General features: G+C 40.6%; 1 protein-coding gene across 2 annotated transcripts in view; it reads left to right on the top strand.

The window, feature by feature from the left end:
- Positions 1 to 20,538, top strand: part of SMYD3 (SET and MYND domain containing 3) — a 780,787-nt gene that overhangs the window by 199,503 nt on the left and 560,746 nt on the right. For both annotated transcript variants that reach the window (XM_002717632.6, XM_089311674.1), the window contains exons 3-5: positions 3,963 to 4,070; positions 5,584 to 5,641; positions 8,362 to 8,498. In XM_002717632.6, coding sequence (XP_002717678.3) covers positions 3,963 to 4,070; positions 5,584 to 5,641; positions 8,362 to 8,498 — 303 coding nt within the window. The remainder of the gene's footprint in view (positions 1 to 3,962; positions 4,071 to 5,583; positions 5,642 to 8,361; positions 8,499 to 20,538) is intronic.

The following is a 20,538-nucleotide window of genomic DNA, read 5'->3' as shown; positions in this document are numbered from 1 at the left end:
TGATTACTTCTAAGTAATCCTATGATCTATTTCTTGAATTCCATTTTTGGAATTTCATCAAACTCTTCATCTTCACATTCTAGTATTGAAGTGTTATGTTGTTTTAGAGACATCTTCCTTATTTTTGTATCTTGAATTGCTGTGTTTATTATTAGGGATTTGTGGTGATACTTGTTGGTTTTTTGTTTGTTTGTTTTACCCCTGTGATGTATTTTATCTGTGAACTATGCCTCTGTGGCTTAGTGGAATATCTACTTTTTAGTGAATACCCAGAACCGTGTGCTGGGTGTGGTCTGAGAGCTCTGTCTAGTGCTTCAGTGTGAGGGGAGTGTCTAAGATGACACCCAAGTTGGGTGTGGTAAATCTCCCCCCCTTTTTTTTAATATCAGAGAGGAAGTTTGTTCAGTTCTGTTGGTGTAGTCTCGTGCTTACCTCCTCTTCTCATGGAGTCCCAACACCTGGGCGCTAGCCCCAGTGGGTACAGTTTTCATCCATGCTGCCACAAGAATCACACAAAGGATCCGTGCTGTCCTCGGCCTTAGCGTGGATCCAGCAGCAATGACCCTCAACAGGAAAATAGAGAACATTTAGCATATGGAGCTGCCCACAGTGACTGTTCACACCCTGAGCCCTTCCATGCAGCCACAGTGTTTTCTTGGTCTCACCACACAAGACTCCCACAGTCATGATCTCCAAACCCCTGTCAATTCTCCCAGCCAGATTCAAGCATCTCCTCTTGGCTGGTTGCTGGGAAAGCGGACAAAGGCTGGCACAGCTGTTTCATATCTCCAAAATGATGCCTGCTGTCTCTCAGCTAGTTACAGCACGCTAGTGCCATGTGGTCATAGAGAGATAAACCTGCCCCTCCCCCACTTTTTATCTCTAGATTAACAGGTACACTGTCCTCCACAGGGCTCCAAGCCTGACTTAACGCCAGACTGTTCCCGCAGCTTTATCACCAGGGGCTTAGGCTACTGTAGTCTGGTCTCACCTTACTCCAAACCTGGTGTTGAGGCTCTCGGCTGCTGGGTTGGACACATCCACACCCTCCATGTAGGTTCACGGTGCCCCTCTAATTTGTGTGGAATTTCCTCTGCTGTTTTCTTGCTAACTCTTCCCTGAGATTGTGGCCTCTCTACTTTTCTTTTAACTATCTTCCCCTAGACTAGAGCAGTAAGCTCCCTCCCTGTTCTTGTCCATTTCCACCATCTTGACTCTGAAATGTCTTTTGTTAATTGCTTAGCTTCATGTCTAGCACATTGTGGACTGCTAAGTAAAGGCTAAAAGACTTGCATTTTTTCCTCCCATAATTTTAATATTTCTGTTTCTACTTTTTTTTTTTTTTGACAGGCAGAGTGGACAGTGAGAGAGAGAGACAGAGAGAAAGGTCTTCCTTTTGCCGTTGGTTCAACCTCCAATGGCCGGCGCGGCCAGTGCGCTGCGGCCTGCGCACCGCGCTGATCCAAAGGCAGGAGCCAGGTGCTTCTCCTAGTCTCCCATGCGGGTGCAGGGCCCAAGGACCTGGGCCATCCTCCACTGCACTCCCTGGCCACAGCAGAGAGCTGGCCTGGAAGATTGGCAACCGGGACAGAATCCGGCGCCCTGACCGGGACTAGAACCCAGTGTGCCGGCGCCGCAAGGTGGAGGATTAGCCTATTGAGCCACGGCGCCAGCCTCTGTTTCTACTTTTACAATTTCATTTCATATACATCTTTCATTTGAAGAGCTCAATCTTGTGTAGAAGAGAGTGAAGTATAAGTATTTTTTAAAAGATTAGAAGCAGGCCGGCGCCGTGGCTCACTAGGCTAATCCTCCGCCTAGCGGCGCCGGCACACCGGGTTCTAGTCCCGGTCGGGGCTCCGGATTCTGTCCCGGTTGCCCCTCTTCCAGGCCAGCCCTCTGCTGTGGCCCGGGAGTGCAGTGGAGGATGGCCCAGGTGCTTGGGCCCTGCACCCCATGGGAGACCAGGAAAAGCACCTGGCTCCTGGCTCCTGCCATCGGATCAGCGCGGTGCGCTGGCCGCAGCGCGCCGGCCGCGGCGGCCATTGGAGGGTGAACCAACGGCAAAAAGGAAGACCTTTCTCTCTGTCTCTCTCTCTCTCACTGTCCACTCTGCCTGTCAAAAAAAAAAAAAAAAAAAAAAAAAAAAAAAAAAAAAAAGATTAGAAGCAGCAAATGAAGAGGTTTGCCAGAGTAGAAGTAAAGCAGACCCGAGAATATGTGATGGAAGAAGTTGTATTCCTGTTGTAAACAAAGACAGCAAATTTTGTATTAGTAGGAAATAGCAAATAGACGAAGTTGTCATATAATAACTTGACATGAACAGTGTTTCTGTGATAAATACTAGCTTGCACTTGAATCTGAGCCACAGGCTTAAAGTAGTTGCATTTCTTTTGAAATTTTTGATTGTGTTGCATATTTGTATTGCAGGCAGAACTGAGAGATCGTTATAGGGAGGAAAATTTTCTAGGCCCAGAAACTAGGAAGCAGATGTACAGTTTTTGAAATTAGAATGAGTGAGGCTATCAGTTCTTTTAAAGTGCTGGGACTTTCAGCTCTTAGAATAGAACATTTGCTGTATCTGTGTTCTGTTTACCAGGGCACAATATTAGACATTCTGGATTTTATTTCCATATGGAAGTGATTCCATGTGACAGTTGCCATGATATTTCTGATTCAGGGCCCAATAATAGTGCCCTTTCTTTCATTCAATTTGTCTCTTGATTTGCAATTGGCCCCCTGACCTGTTCAGCCACACCAATACATGGCTGGGATCATGAGTTAAGTGACCATATAATTTATCATCTAAACCACACGCTTTTCAGTGTGGAAATGGTCAGGTAATAGGTAGAAATCTGGACAGCCTTGAGTAAGTTGAGCATTTGTGATTTTAGCCAATAACCATTCCTCTGTTGCCTTCAAAAGCCAAAGCATTTTTTGTTTATATGTGTATTTGCCTTAATGATATTTTTGTATTTGATATGGGAGTACAGAAACCCAAAAGGCTAATAACTTCCCTGTTTTGACTTTCCTGAACCATGTGTTTTGTTTTCTAATTTGAAATGATATTTTTTATATTAAAATGATCAGGAGCTTCTTTCAGGTCTCCTACTTGGATACAGGGGCCCAAGGACTTGGGCCATTCTCTACTGCTTTCCCAGTTGCATTAGCAGGGTGCTGGATCAGAAGTGGAGCACCCAGAACTCAAACTGGTGCCCATATGGGATGCTGGTGCTGCAGGCCAGGGCTTTAACCTGCTATGCTACAGTGCCAGCACCAATTATCCTGATTAGTCAGTTAAAAGACTATCTTATAATTATTATTATTTTTTTTTGACAGGCAGAGTTAGACAGTGAGAGAGAGGGGGACAGAAAGAAAGGTCTTACTTTTTCCATTGGTTCACCCCCACAAGTGGCCGCTATGGCTGGTGTACTGCGGCCGCCGATCTGAAGCCAGGAGCCAGGTGCTTCCTCCTGGTCTCCTATACGGTTGCAGGGCCCAAGGACCTGGGCCATCCTCCACTGCACTCCCAGGCCACAGCAGAGAGCTGGACTGGAAGAGGAGCAACCAGGACAGAATCTGGCGCCCTGACCAGGACTAGAACCCGGGGTGCTGGAGCCACGGGCAGAGGATTAGCCTAGTGAGCCACGGCGCCAGCCCTTATAATTATTAAGTAGACCAAATGGTTCTTTCTTTGGATTCCACCAGCTAGATAATAACCAGGAGGCACATTAAAAGACAGATGTGAAGCTGAGGCTCTTACTGTCCACTTCTTGTACAAGTCATACTTGGCAAAGACAGAATCCTAGGTCATTTATACTGTTGGAATATTGCTTTCATTTTTCTGTTTTGCAGTTATATTTAGGCTGTTGAAATTAATGTCGGTGAATCAATGTTAAGACCAGGATAAAGGAAAGTTAAATTTTATATTTTGTATGCTCCTCCCACTCTTCTCTTGACAGAAAAAAGCCTGGCCAGACCACAAGCGGGAATGCAAATGCCTTAAAAGCTGCAAACCCAGATATCCTCCTGACTCTGTCCGACTTCTGGGCAGAGTAGTTTTCAAACTTGTGAGTATCAAACATGGGAATTACGCTTGGGATTTAATTTAACAAAAGCATTTGCGGTTGCATTTATTATTTATATTTTAGGCTCCATTCAAACTCATGTAGAAAGTTGATTTTTCCGGGATGTATTTTAAGACACAAAACTTGGTGGTGGTGGTAGTGAAGAAGTACATATCTCCTCACTGAAGGCACTGTGATCTTTGGGGGAATGGAGCTCGAAGTCCCATGTTTAGGGTATAAGTTGTTAGTAAGATCTGTAAAATTGCCTTTGTAACTTTTCTGCTGTGAACTAATACACAGAACACATATATGCTTTTTGGTTGCCTTTTCAAATGAAATGTTAATTGGATAATAACATGTTAAATGGAAGAGTCTTTATTTTAATTTTTTTCCTATAGCCAGGATTTACTGAAATGATTTCTTCTGCTCTTTTTCATACAGTGCCAAAAACAATGAGCAGATTCAGTAAGAATCCTTTTGCTAGTCTTAAGAATGAGAGTCTTTCTCAAATTATTGCAGGCTCCAGCTCTGATCTTTCCTGTTATTTATTTGTTGTTTATTGACTCTTTTCACCAGTCTAAAATTTTATGTATTTATTTTTAAAATATGTATTTTCATTTATACTTGAAAGAGATGCATGCACGTTCACGTACACACACACACACACACACACACACGGAGGGAGGGGGGGGGAAGAGAGAGAGAGAGAGGGAGAATATCAGAGATCTTCCACCTACTAGTTTTCTCTCCAGATGCCTGCAACAGCCAGGCTGAAACTCTGCCTCACAGAGTGTGCATTAGTGGGGAGTGAATCAGAAGTAGAGTAGCTGGGACTTGAAATGGCTCTCTGATATGGGATACAGACGTTACAAGCCATGAATTCTTAACTGCTGTGTCAAATGCCTGCTGACAGTATAAAATTTTGTGAAGGGCCTTAGAAAGATAAAAGTATGAAAACTTGTTCTAAGAGGTTTTTTTTTAAAATGATTTATTATTTATTTGAGAGGTAGAGTTACAGACAGAGAGAGGTTCCATTCGCTGGTTCGCTCCTCAAATGGCTGCAACGGCCAGAGCTGTGCTGATCCAAAGCCAGGAGCCAGGAGCTTCTTCTGGGTCTCTCACATGGGTGCAGGGGTCCAAGGACATGGGCCATGTTCTACTGCTTTCCAAGGCCATAGCAGAGAGCTAGATAGGAAGTGGAACAGCTGGGATGTGAACCGGCACCTGTATGGGATACTGGCACCACAGGTGGAGGCTTAGCCCACTATACCATGGTGCCAGCCCCGCTAAGTTGTGCATTTGGAGATTAGACTGGTTGGTGAAGTTACACATTGGATTTAAAGTTGTTACATATTAGGTAATTCCACTCTAATAGGAAGATGATAAACAGAAAGAATATATAGAAAATGGTCTTCTAAATAAATTTTCATTTAATTATCTAATGTACTCAAACATGTTTTTTTATCTATTTGAAGACTTGAAATTATTTTTGGTGTTTTCCCCCTTTCATTCACAGATGGAAGAAATACCCTCAGAATCAGAGAAACTTTACACATTTTATGATCTGGAATCAAGTAAGTGATTATCAGCATCTTTTTTTTTTTAAGTTTCTTAACTTGTATTTTATTTTATTTTATTTTTGCTTATTTGACAGAGTTAGACAGTGAGAGAGAGAGAGAGAGAGAGAGAAAAGTCTTCCCTCTGTTGGTTCAAACACCAAATAGCCTCTATGGCCAGAACTGCACCGATCTGAAGCCAGGAGCCAGGTGCTTCCTCCTGGTCTCCCATGCGGGTACAGGGGTCCAAGCACCTGGGCCATCCCCCAGTGCCTTCCCAGGCCACAGCAGAGAGTTGGACTGGAAGAGGAGCAATTGAGACTAGAACTCAGCACCCATATAGGATGATGGTGCCGCAGGCATAGGATTAATCAAGTGAGCCATGGCGCCGGCCCATTTTTTTTTTTAATATTTATTTTATTTGAAGGAGTTACTAAGAGAGGTAGAGACACAGGGAGAGAGAGAGAGAGAGAGAGAGAGAGAGAGAGAGGAGAGAGAGAGAGATCTTCCATCTGCTTGTTCACTCCCTAAATGGCTGCAATGGCCAGAACTGGGCCAATCTGAAGTCAGGCACCAGGAGCTTCTTTCAGGTCTCCTACTTGGATACAGGGGCCCAAGGACTTGGGCCATTCTCTACTGCTTTCCCAGTTGCATTAGCAGGGTGCTAGATCAGAAATGGAGCACCCAGAACTCAAACTGATGCCCATATGGGATGCTGGCGCTGCAGGCCAGGGCTTTAACCCGCTATGCCACAGTGCCGGCACCAATTATCACCATCTTAAAAAAGAATCCTTATCATTTGTTTGCTGAGCTAATGAACTGATGTAGTTTTACCTTTGTTTTTATGTGCATCAATTCTTAAAATCTTTCTGTTTTTATATACCTCCAACCTATTTAATTTACTTCAGGGTAACTTTGGCCATAGAGCACCATAATGATGGCCAGGTTAGGCAGAGGGGTGTAACCATTGGTCCAATAATATTTTTCTTCTCTCCTTTAATTCTTGCCTCTCTTAATTTCCTCTCCTGCTAACTTTTCCATGTTATGGAAGAATGATATAGTGAACATGGGAGTTTGTAGTAGTGATGTAGTGAACATGTAGTGAATCTGTTCCAGGAAGCTTTGGGGATTACTAAGCCTTATGGAAAGTAGAAGGTACATGCTTAGACTCTGTGGCAGTATTGAGCATTGTTCTATATTAGCACAGTTGTAGCCCAGCTATTGGGATGACTGAAAGACGTACCAAATCTGAATGTGAAGCAAAGAAAAGGTTTATTTTGCTTTTGTGTTGGCACAGATCCTCTTCTCTGAGGTTATAAAGGACTTCAACCCAAAAGCAGCCAGAGTGTATACAAGAAGCTCACCCATAGCTTAATGTTTGTGGTTGGAGACAGGAAAAGAAGATGATCTGGAACAGATGGATGATTATGAGATCCTCAGTGCCAGTGGAAATAAATTATTATTTAAGAAATCATTCGGTTAATTACTGTGTTTACAAGTAATTTAAAGAAAATATATATAGATCTGACTTGAGTGACAGTTAAGTTATATTCAACTTGATGTATCTTTTCAAGTTTTAGTGGAGAACTTGTCAGTCATTTTTTCTTGTTGTATTACTTGCTAGGTAATTAACATCTCTCTCAGTGAGTTTTACTGTTGCCATTAGCCTTGCTTAGTAGAGGTGGCAGTCATACTGCCTTAACTGAAATGCTCTCAGATGTTAATTGAATTGTGTGTTCTTACCCTTCAAACCCCTTTGATGATATAGTTTAAACTGATATTTTGAAAGGGTAATATCAGCTCTAGAACCCTCTCTTTTTGTTTGGTTTGAAGCAGCACCTTTCCTTGTTATTCAGCATAGAAGTAACTTGGGTTATCTTTGGTTTCTGCCTGATATGCTGTGTGATACATCTTACCTATTTGAACTTTATTGAAACTTTTTAGCTTTCATTTTCTGTCATTATATTATATTATATTATATTATATTATATTATATTAGCAGTAGAGTTGTAGACAGTGAGAGAGAGAGACAGAGAGAAAGGTCTTCCTTCTGTTGGTTCTCTCCCCAAATGGCCCCTATGGCCGGCGCTGTGCCGATCCGAAGCCAGGAGCCAGGTGCTTCTTTCTGGTCTCCCATGCGGGTACAGGGGCCCAAGGACTTGGGCCATCCTCCACTACCCTCTCGGGTCAGAGCAGAGAGCTGGACTGGAAGAGAAGCAACCGAGACTAGAACCGGCGCCTATATGGGATGCCGGCACTGCAGGCGGAGGATTAACCAAGTGAGCCATGGTGCTGGCCCCTCATTTTCTGTCTTTTTGCCTTTGAGATGATGCTCTCCATCAGTTTGTCCTGATCAAGTTGTAAATTATTTCATAGAAAAATGTGTTCAAATTCACTGACTTGAGAATTTTTGGTGCTTATACCTGTATGCAGGATGATGTAGGAAATCTGGTGACACAGAACCGGTTGATTTTGGTTTTGATGCTTTTTCATCTTTATGCACATTTATTTTTTGATATGTGTTTGATCTTACATTGTAGATAAAGCTTTGAGGAATTTAATGGATAATGTATGTATCATGATTTGTAGTCGAAAAATAAAATGCTATGTATTTGCTCTTCCTCAGAATGAAATGTAAGACAGGAGATACCTAGTTTAACCGCCAGCTTTGAGCACCTGAAAATTACCCATTGAAAGTTCACTTTGTGACTGTTTTATTAATTTTCTCTTTTAAAAAGATATTAACAAACTGACTGAAGATAAGAAAGAGGGCCTCAGGCAACTTGCAATGACATTTCAACATTTCATGAGAGAAGAAATCCAGGATGCCTCTCAGCTGCCACCTTCCTTTGACATTTTTGAAGCCTTTGCAAAAGTAAGTGTTTAATCTCTTTGCTGATGCCATAAATCAATCCATTGCTTCTTAGTTTGTTGTTCATTACAGGAAAGTTTAGAACTTTGATGGGAAATCCAATACTCCCCTATCTTAATTAGGAGTGAATGAGAAAATATATTATGTATATTGAAAAGTGTATTTCTTTTTGTATTTTGTCAGTGTATTCTTAGTACTTGAGTATGTTCATCATCAACTCACAAAGCATACCCCTGGAAGAAAGGGTAGGCTTTTGTTTTTCAAAAAGAAACAGTATATTCTGTTATTTCTTGCTAGTGGATTTGAGCTTGCCATTGCATTCACAATATTTTAGGGTGGTTGTTTCAACATAGAGCTTGTCTTTGAAGTGAAAATTTATTGGAGTCCATTTTGGAATAAGTGCATTCTGAATGTGTTAGCATAACTATTTCTGACTTTAAAGTAATTGTTTATAGTTGTCTTTAAATGTTTCAGGTCACCAAAATTCTAAGTTGGAGATGGAAAACAGGTTTTATTTGGCATTTCATTTGTGATTTGCTGGTAATTGATAAATGAAGTGTTCACTGTGGAAATGGTTTGTCTTGGCCCAAGGAGGAAGGTTACAATGATTGATTCTTGATATCTGCCCAGGCATAGGGGTAACATGTCAGATATACTGCTCTTCCCGCCATGGAGCTGCTTCTCCTTGCCTTGTATTGTATATTTTGTTTGTTTTAATATTGAGCACATTTTAATAATAAGTGAAAGTTTACTTATGAAGATGATTTACATTTATTTGAAAATTTTTAAGGGATTTATTTTTTTGGAAGGCAGAGTTACATAGAAAGGGAGAGACAGAAAGAGAGAGAAAGATCTTCCAATTCCCTGGTTCACTCTCCAAGTGGCCACAATGGCTGGATCTGGAGCAGACTGAAGCCAGGAGCCTTGAATTCCATCCAGGTTTTCCAACAGGGCTGCAGGACCCAAAGTTTTCAGCTATCTTCTACTGCTTTCCCTCGGAGCTGGATTGGAAGGAGATCAACTGGCTCTCCAACTGGTGCCTATATGGGATTCTGGTGTCATAGGCAGCCAGCCTAACCGTTGCAATGCAACAGCAGCTCCATTTACTTGAAATTTGAATGCACACATCTAATGGTGTATTTATCCCTTCATATTTTGAGGTATGGTTTAATCCAGTTATTTTCTAAGAATTTAGTTATGGTTAGTTTGATTGCTAGATACAGTTCCCCAAATGTATTTTTATTTCATCTTCTTATGATTTTATCATAATAACACATTAGTATTATATTCTTGTTTGTCTTATTATTTAAAATTAATTTCAAAATATAGTGATTGCTTATAATTTTGATGCTTCTGAAAATTATTACCCATAGCAGTACCATGTATGCAATGTACACAGGCTTCTTTGATATTAAACATTATAAAAACTAATACCTACCAGGAGATAAAAATATACTTTATAATGGCTGTTACTTCATGGCTAGGGTTGATTCTGGCTGCTCTATGACATTTACTTCTATTATTTAAAATGTGTATGTGCTAATTAATTGAGTTATTAACATTAAAGTATTTTAAAATATTTTCTATTGCTAATAGTAAAAGGTGAATTGCCATCTTATTTCTCTTGTTTCTTTTAAAATAATTTTAATCTCCTGTATCTTACAATAAGCTTCTCTCCATGTTGTGTAGGGTGGAAATTCTGTCACCATGATTAAATGGACAAATTGTCTTCTACCTTGCCCCCCCCACCTATTTGTACTTGTTATTACTGCAGCAGTAGAACATATATGTCTTTGAAATGTTTTGGCATATTTGGATTCAGATGCATTATTTCTGCCTTAAAATATCATTTAGAAATCAGAGGAAAGTAGCATTAATCCATGACTCATACATTTTTGGTGAAGGTACATTAATATTTTATGACATACAGTTGTTACAAATTTGCCTTCACTCTTTTCCTCCCTTCTTTCTTTTTGGAATAGAATGGTCTTCAATTAAGTTAGTTGGTATCCTGAAAATCTCAGGAAATAGCCACTGATCTCATAACATTGCAAATGAGTGACAATACAGATCATAGCAAGAACAATTTGGTGCCGATGCTCTGGCATAGCTGATAAAGCCGTTGCCTGCAGTGGCAGGATCCCATATGGACACCAGTTAGTGTTCTGGCTTTTCCACTTCTGATACAGCTCTCTGCATTGGCCTGGGAAAACAGTGGAAGAGGGCCCAAGTGCTTGGGCTCCTGCACCCATGTAGGAGACCCACAAGAAGCTCCTGGTTTCACATCAGTACAGCTCCAGCTGTTGTGGCCCTTTGGGGAGTGAACCAGCAGATGGAAGACTTTCTCTCTCTCTCTCTCTCTCTGCACTGAGCAGAGAAATTTTATCCCAATCTACTGCTTATCTCCCAAGTTTGCTGAGGTAGAATTAATCACAGAGAAGAAAAGGGTACCACAGGATATATTCCTTATAGTGACTGCTTTGTGTACAAACTATCAGTGAAGGATAGTTCTATGTTGACCTACCTTCCTGACCCCAATAAACTAAGTTTTGAATTTATAGGATGAAGACAATTGGCTTACCCATGTGGGCACCCTGATGGAGTTATGAGATCCTGTCTTTGGCCTGGCCCAGGCCTGGACATTGTGGCTATTTGGGGAGTAAATCAGTAGATGGTTTACTCCCCCAAATGGCTGCAATGTCTGTGGCTGGGCCAGGCTGAAGTCAGGAGCCTGCATCTCCGTCTGAGTCTCCAGCGTTGGTGGCACTTTGGCCCGCATCTGACGCTTTCCCAGGTGCATTAGCAGGGAATTGGATTAGAAGCACAGCAGCCAGGACTGAACTGGTGCTCATCCATGGGATGCTGGCATTGCAGGAGGTGGCTTAACCCACTGTGCTACAATGCTGGCCCATTTTTTTGTTTTTTAAACTTAGATCATGTATTCCTTGAGATTACGTGACTGAATGGAAATAAAAGTATAAAGTTTTGGAATGGAAGATGATGATTGCCACTGACAGCCATGAAGGTGATCAGAGGGCTGGAGGTGTGCTGGTGATGTTTGTTAGTGAGAGCACAGGAGAGCTGATTATTTGTTTGCTTATGAAAATTCAAGGCCAAAGCAGCCTCTGCTGATCTTTGTTTAGAGAAGATGTGTGTCCATCCCTACAAGCCCTTTCTCCTCATTCCATGCTTTTATTCCTTCCAATCCTGTCTTCAAACAAAATTTCTGGTTGGGTTTGGAAACAAACTTAACTTGGTGTGACAACTTCTGCAGTTGTTTTGCTGGTTGGGACCTACAACATTTTTTACAAGTCTGAAAAAATGTTTATGTTAGTAATCATGTATATGAACTTTAAAAGGTAAGAAAATCACAGTTAGTGACAGGATATATTTAAATGGGAGGCAAAATATAGGTCTTTTTCTCTAAACAAGTAAATGAAATGATCTCAATATCAGTTTCCTCATGCATAAATGGGAATAATAACATTATCTATTTCAGAGGTAAAAAGGGAGATTAACTACAAGATGGTTAGAAGAGTGACACGTATTACTAATTTCAAATACCCTTGCCCCCACATCCCAGCTTATTTGTATTCGAATATAAAATTTGGTAGTATTTTGTGTCTCCCTATGCTGTCATAAAGCCAAGAGTGCAGTCTGTGACTGATTGTAAACTGGCGTTTCACATGGCTGCTCACAGAGGTACCCAGTGCTGGTGTCTCTTGAGATGCTGAGAATTACCTGTCGTGTTGAGAAGAAATTTTGTTAAGACAAAATAGTGTCTTTCCCCCCAATAACTATCTTGACTGCAGTCTGTGGCGATTGTGGACAGAAATCGTATACTATTGCCTGCATTCATAGCAACTGTGTGATTTCATAGTAGTTTCTTAAGATTTCATGTAGGAAATGTAATAGGCTTCCTAGATGAATGAAATATTTCTCACACATGCATCCTAACAAGTTGAATTTAAATTAGTTTTCATGTTATAATACACTGAAATGGCAATGGAGTACAGTATTTGTTCCGTCTCTTAAAAATGTATTTGAAAATTACTGGCAATGATTATTGATAGCCTAAACTTATTCTCAGTAAAACTGTGCATTTTCTTTTTTGCTTTCTTTTTTTTTTTTTTATTGACAGGCAGTGGACAGTGAGAGAGAGAGAGACAGAGAGAAAGGTCTTCTTTTGCCGTTGGTTCACCCCCTAATGGCCGTTGCGGCTGGCACGCTGATCCGAAGCCAGGAGCCAGGTGCTTCTCTTGGTTTCCCATGCGGGTGCAGGGCCCAAGCACTTGGGCCATCCTCCACTGCACTCCCGGGCCACAGCAGAGAGCTGGACAGGAAGAGGAGCAACCGGGACAGAATCCGGCGCCCCGACCGGGACTAGAACCCAGGGTGCCAGCACCGCAGGTGGAGGATTAGCCTATTGAGCCTCGGTGCTGGCCCAGAACTGTGCTTTTTCTATGCACAGAAAAGATTTTTGGAAGGAGGGTGGTTCTAGACAAATATATTTAATTGCTTTTATTTTTTCTGGACTTAAAACTTTCTTTTTCAGAAATGCATTTGGCAAACTGATTAGAAATCTGATAAAATCTGAGCAACAAATAAGAAAATGGACTGGTTGTAAGAAACATTTCAAAAACAGACATTAAGTTGGAAGCAACAAGAAACAAAAAAAGGGACCTTTCTGACCACAAAACATAAGACATTTTTAGTGTTTCCAGAGCCATGCAAAGCACTATTTAACTTTATGAAGCTGTGTAACCGCCATAGAAATTTTTGATTAGAATGTTGAACTTTGAAAGATATTCCCTCCCATTTTGTTTTACACAAAATATTATTTCTCTTAGTAGCATGTTATTTTTATTTCTTAAAGCACATATGTGAAGTCTAAAACTTGGCTTTCTGAAATCTAATTTTTAATGCTGTTAGCTTCGGCTGGTTTTTCAGTATACACTCCAGTTGCATAGATTTGAAAGTGAGGATTTTAGAAGGTAGTTTTCGTACTATGGTACTTAAATTTTATATTAACTTTCATTCTGAGTAAATTAATTTTTATGGAGAAGTATTTTTTATTGGAGAAACAGTGGAGAATATGTTAGAACAAGATCTTGCTAACTCATAAAACAAAAGGAAATAGAGATTTAATATTGTGAGCTATGCTAGAAATAGGCAAAAGCAGATTATAATGAATATTTAATACATTCAGGATTACGTACATACACTTGATTGGTGTATCCATTTATATCTGGAGTGTTAATAAATAATCTGTGTGATATTCTGGCATAACCTCATAATTTTAGTAAAGTATATAAATAAACATTCCAGACAACATACTTGATAACTCTTTTTTGGTCCTTTTTATTCTCTTGCAAACAGTGTACCTCAGTGGAAAGGAAGAAAAAAATTGATCATGATGTATTCCATTTTTCATCTTGAATTTTCAGTTGTTAGCCACCTTATTCTGGATGTACCAATATTCTGTTTCATTGTTGCTGGTAGGTTAAGTTGTGGGAAGAGTATTACCTTGGTGGTTGTTTTGAAAAGTCAGGAATGTATGTGTTGGCCACTTGAGGCTTTCAAGTTCACACAGGACCAAATTTTAGAGCCTTTGTGTTGATGAGTTCAGTAGGATTTTACTGTGGTAGCATGCCTTAAAGTAGTAAAGAGGGCAATATTTTGAATTAATAAAGTGATGAATTATCTAATTACAAAGTTGATGTGCAATGGCAATATGATAACTTTGACTGCATTACTAAATGATCCTAGTGACTGATCAGATGTGCCCGAGTTCCATTAAGGAAAAACATGTCATTAAATATTTAATACTAGAAGCGAGCAGACACACCAGGGTTGCTAACCTCCAGCCATCGAGTGCATGCATCTTTATGTTTGGTGGTAACTGCTGGCAGAGGTGTCTCTCTAGTCTGCTTCAGAACAGCTGCTAGAAGAGTTAGTCACTGGGATTATCCTTCTCTTCTGGTTTGAAGTAAAACAGGCAAGCAACCAAATTCTTAACTACACACAGATCTTGAAATTCTAATTACAAAATGGTGATGCACTTATGGTTTATGTGTTTTTTCTTTATTAAAACAAATTGGAGTGGTTGGGGCTGTGGTGCAGTGTAGGTTAATCCTCTGCCTGCCGTGCCGGTTCTAGTCCTGACTGTTCCTCTTCTAATCCAGCTCTCTGCTATGGCCTGGGAAAGCAGTAGAAGATGGCCTAAGTCCTTGGGCCCCTGCATGCTTTTGGGAGACCTGGAAGAAGCTCCTGGCTTCCAACGGACCCTGCTTCAGCCAATATGGTTGTTTGGGGAGTGAACCAGCGGATGGAAGACCTTTCACTCTGTCTCTTCTTCTCACTGTAACTCTACCTCTCAAATGAAAACAAAAACAAAAACAGATTGAGTGTATAAGTATATTCAAAAGACAGTTATTCTTCAAAATGTTCTTCAACCATCAAGTAAAGTGACAGTTATAGGACAATTGCATTTTCGAAACAGAACAAGTCATTGTTTACATTTTTGTTAATCAAATTTATTTATTATATTCTTCATTTTTGGAGTTTCTTCATTTATTTGTAAGTAACCTATGAAGAGGTGGTGTATATTTATCAAAGTTAAACAGCAGGTGCCAGCTAACTTATGAAATTGAGAAAGTTCTTTTTTTTTCTATTTTTAAAAATAAGGTATTCACTAATTTATTTGATAGGCAGAGGAATGGGGGAGAGGTAGAGACAGAGAGAGAAAGACAGACAGACAGGCAGACAGATCTTCCGTCTGCTGGTTCATACCCAAAATGGCCACAGGAGCCAGGGATGGGCCAGGCTGTAGTCAGCTTGAAAATCTGGCCAGGTTTCCCACATGGGTACAAGTTCTTGATCAGCATTTTTTTATACTTGTGTTAGGTTAATTGCTTATGTAAGAACTAGTGCTTTGATTTTTTTTTAAAAAAAGTATTGATAAACAAACATGTTTGTCAAGCTTTATTGCCTTTTCTGAGTGTATGGTATAACTTGCTGTTAATTTGATAGAGATGATATTTTAATTTTTTTAAGATTTATTTATTTATTTGAAAGAGTTACACAGAGAGAGCAGAGAGAGAGAGGTCTTCCATCCAATGGTTCACTCCCCAATTGGCTGCAAAGGCTGGAGCTGTGCCAATCTGAAGCTAGGAGCCAGGAGCTCCCTTGGAGTCTCTCACATGGGTGCAGGTGCCCAAGGACTTGGGCTGTCCTGTACTGCTTTCCCAGGCCATAACAGAGATCTGGATCAGAAGTGGAGCAGCCAGGTCTCGCACTGGTGCCCATATGGGATGTTAGCACTGCAGGTGGTGGCAGCCTTACCCACTACGCCACAGTGCTAGCCCCGATATTTTAATTTAATTTAATTTTTAAAGGATTTATTTTATTTGCAAATCAGAATTATACACACATGGAGCAGAGAGAAAGAGAGAGAGAGAGAGAAATTGCTCAGTCTTCCATCCAGTGGTTCACTTCTCAAATGGATGCAATGGCTGGGACTGGGCCAGGCCAAAACCAGGAGCCAGGAGCTTCTTCCAGGTCTCCCATGTGCATGCAGGGCCAAAGCACTTGGGCCATTCTCTGCTGCTTTCCCAGGCCATTAGCAGGAAGCTGGATTGCAAGTGGAGCAGCTAGAACTTGAACTGGCGCTTATATGGAATGCTGGTGCTGCAGGCAGTGGCTGAGTGATTTTTTTTTTTTAAAGCTGTTATGTATTTATTTGAAAAGTTATGGAGGTTGGGGAGGAGACAGACAGAGAAAGATCTTCCATCTGCTGTTCACTCCCATCTCCATACATAACAGCCAAGAGTGGACCAGGCCTAAGCCAGGAACTTGAAACTCCATCTGGGTCTCTTATGTGGGTGGCAGGGGCCCAAGTTCCTACGCTATTTTCTCCTGCTTACTGTGGCATATTAGGAGGGAGCTGGATCAGAAGTAGAGCAGGTGCGACACAAACCGATGCCCATAGGGGAAGCTGGTGTTGTCTTAACCCACTATGCCACAACACTGGCCCCTAGAGGTAATATTTTTAAAGTGACAGTATGTTTTTGTGAAGTGGCAGAGGTTACTTTTTATTGCTTTGACCTTTCTTTTATTGACAAAATCTGTTCTAGAATACTTTGTCTCCCTACTAGACTTGGAGCCAGGAATTGTACGCATTTAAGTTGGATCCCTAGCAACATTCATGGTATTCACTAAGTGTTAATTGTTGATTGAGTGAAGGAATGCATGAAAACTATATCACTTTTCAGCTCAGTGGAGAAAACTTTAATAAATATAAAAAAAAAAAACATATACAAGGCCATTATTGTATTACAAGGTTAAACCACTACTTGTCATGGTGCCATTCTATATTACCAGCCTGGTGGGAGACTAAGATGGAATCCTGGCTCCTTGCCTCAGCCTGGATCACCCCCTTGTTTTGTGGACATTTGGGGAGTGAACCAGCTAATGGAAGACCCATCTCTGTCTGTTTCTCTCTGTTGCTCTGCCTTTTGAATAATAAAATGAATAAATAAATCTTAAAAATTAATATATTCTGTGAATTTTGTATACTATAAGTGTACATGACTAGGCAAAAAGAAATCTCAAATATCATTGTAAAAGTCAAGAACTTCAGTAAGTTAGCTGATAGCTCAGCATAAAAGAGACTGCCATTATCCTAAGTTCTTTAGGAAATGATGAATTATTACATTACTTATTTCAGGGTTCAGGAAGCTTTTTTATAAAAGCTCACATAATAAATATTTAGGCTTTGCAGACCAGGAAATATAAGTGAATTATAATTGCATCCTAGTGATTTGTTATGGAGATTCCTTAAGGTCTCTGAAGGAGTTTTTAAACACTTATTTTAAATTTATAAAAATCATACATTTTTATCATGTACAATGCGTTTTTAAGTGTACATACTTTGTGAAATAACTAAATTGAACCAACACATAAGTTATGTCGCATATTACTGTATCAACTTCTTAACTGCCATTGTAACCCAACAGCCTCCATGGACAATATGCAAGTGAACACGTTAGGCTCTGTGTCACTGAAACTTTATGGACAAAGAATATTGATTTTCATATCATTTTCACATATCCCCAAACACTATTCTTTTTACATCTCCCTCTACCATTTAAAAATGTAAGAAGAGGCTGGCGCCGCGGCTCAATAGGCTAATCCTCCACCTTGTGGCGCCGGCACACCGGGTTCTAGTCCCGGTCGGGGCGCCGGATTCTCTCCCGGTTGCCCCTCTTCCAGGCCAGCTCTCTGCTATGGCCAGGGAGTGCAGTGGAGGATGGCCCAGGTGCTTGGGCCCTGCACCCCATGGGAGACCAGGAAAAAGCACCTGGATCCTGGCTCCTGCCATCGGATCAGCGCGGTGCGCCGGCTGCAGCGGCGGCCATTGGAGGGTGAACCAACGGCAAAGGAAGACCTTTCTCTCTCTGTCTCTCTCTCTCACTGTCCACTCTGCCTGTCAAAAAAAAAAAAAAAAAAGATCTCTTTCTCTCTGTCTCTCCCTCTCAATCAATCCACCTTATAAATAAATTAAATAAAATCTATAAGAGAAGAAGATCCTAAATTGCTTTAAAAAAAAAAATGTAAGAAGACATTCTTAGTTTGCAGGCTATACAAAAGCAGATAGCAGGACCAGCGCTGTGGTGTAGCAGGTAAAGCCATTGCCTACAGTGCCAGCATCCTATATGGACACCTGTTCGGGTCCCGGCTGTTCCACTTCTGATCCAGCTCTCTGCTATGGCCTGGGAGAGCAGTGGAGGATGGCCCAAGTCCTTGGTCCCCTACACCCGCATCGGAGATCCAGAAGAAGCTTCTGGCTTCTGGCTTTGGATTGGCACAACTCCATTTGTTGCGGCCAACTGGGGAGTGAACCAGTGAATAGAAGACCTCTCTCTCTCTCTCTGCCTCTCCTATCTGTGTTTAACTCTGACTTTCAAATAAATAAATCTGGCCGGCGCCGCGGCTCACTAGGCTAATCCTCCGCCTAGCGGCGCCGGCCCACCGGGTTCTAGTCCCGGTCGGGGCGCCGGATTCTGTCCCGGTTGCCCCTCTTCCAGGCCAGCTCTCTGCTGTGGCCAGGGAGTGCAGTGGAGGATGGCCCAAGTGCTTGGGCCCTGCACCCCATGGGAGACCAGGAAAAGCACCTGGATCCTGGCTCCTGCCATCGGATCAGCGCGGTGCGCCAGCCGCAGCGCGCTGGCCGCGGTGGCCATTGGAGGGTGAACCAACGGCAAAGGAAGACCTTTCTCTCTGTCTCTCTCTCTCACTGTCCACTCTGCCTGTCAAAAAAAAAAAAAAAAACAAACAAAAAAAACAAACAAACAAACAAAAAAAAACAAAATCAAATAAATAAATCTTAAAAAAAACAAAAAAAAAACAGCAGGCCAGATTTGGCTTGTGGGCCATGATTTTCCAATTTCTGAATTACTCTTTGTTAGCCAGAAGGTGTTTTGCAGAAAGTAGGAAACAAATTTTGCTGTCAGAAAATTCTCTAATAAAAAAAAGGTATTTTTGAATATTCTAACAAGCCATTAGATCTGTAGTTTTACATTGCCAGTCACATCTGTAAGCACAATATAACACAATAATTTTTTGAGTGTGTGCTTTTACTACAAGGTAATTAATTCAGTAACTTTAAAAATATTTTAATTTAATAATAAAATAGATACATGCAGGTATTTTACTAAATGAAGAAAATTGTTACATACAAATATATACGTTATGTACTTTATCATTCTTAGCTTTCTGTTTTTGTCTTTTAACTCTAAAGGTGCTGTGTTTTATCACTTTGCCTTAAAATGAAACAAAGATTTTCTACTGGAAATATTTCAGCTATATGAGTTTAACTCAAATTCAGTTTTTGTTTGAGTCTTTTGATTTTCTTTCCTTAGAATAAGGACTGTTAACCTCAGATTTTACTTTGTGATTTGGCTATTTCCATTACAATTGAGAAGAACCTTTCATGGCATAAAAAATCAAATTTGCTTTAGAAGTATAGTATTAGTAGTGATGAAAGCCTGTGATTAAGCTGTCCTGTTGAATGTTGTCATAGGTGGAAACAGTAGTTTTTTTTGAGTTTTTTTTTTAAGTATCCTGATAAGGGAGAAACTATTCTTATTTTCTTCAAAGGCTAGTTTTTATTAATATTTTTATGTTCAGTACCAGGTGTTAAGTGTTTAGAGAGACAAAAGTATTCATATATAAAACATAAAGAAAGAACAGAAAGCCTTGTCATTTCAGGCAACAGATTATGGCACAGTCTCTGGAAGAGCTTTGTATTTTAGTGTTACAACAGTTTATCAGACTGCAGTGGTACCGTTTAACAGCTACCTGTAAGTGTTCCTTTCAGAATTAGAATCTCATGTCATGATGGGTTATATCTAGAAGTATAAGGCTAGGTGATATGTAAAGTGTTCTTTGCATTTGGTGAAATGTATTAAACTAGGATTGCTATTTCCTGGTTATAAAACAAGTAGTCACTGATATTTTCTGTGGAAACTGTTTGACAATTGTGAATATTCTGTATTCTTTCAATTACATGTCTTTGTTTCCTAAGTTCCCGCTTTGTAAAAATCATGAGGATAGGAGTCATTTGTACCTAATTCATTCGTTAGGCATGATAAAACCATCCAGTTCAGAGAGGAAAAGATCACAGAAACTTAACTGGTTCCATTAAAAAAAAGCCTCCCTTATTTTTTTCCCATGATACATGTGTTGTGACTCAAAGAAGGTTAAGTAGTCACGTAGGGACAGGAAGAAAGCTGGAATTTAGGACTTGTGAGCTCTGTCTCATGCTTTTTCTGTTAGTTGATGCCCAGGTACTTAAGAATTAGATACTATATAAAGATAATTGAAAATGAATCTTGATGTGAATGGAAGGTGAGAGGGAGCGGGAGAGGGGAGGGTTGCAGGTGGGAGGGACGTTATGGGAGGGAAAAGCCATTGTAATCCATAAGATGTACTTTGGAAATTTATATTCATTTAATAAAAGTTAAAAAAAAGAATTAGATAC

This window comes from Oryctolagus cuniculus, chromosome 13, assembly GCF_051225735.1.
Source record: "Oryctolagus cuniculus isolate XC-2025 breed Fujian yellow rabbit chromosome 13, ASM5122573v1, whole genome shotgun sequence".
NCBI lineage: Eukaryota > Metazoa > Chordata > Mammalia > Lagomorpha > Leporidae > Oryctolagus > Oryctolagus cuniculus.
Note: the sequence above shows the minus strand (reverse complement) of the source record. Positions and strands in the feature narration are given on the sequence as shown.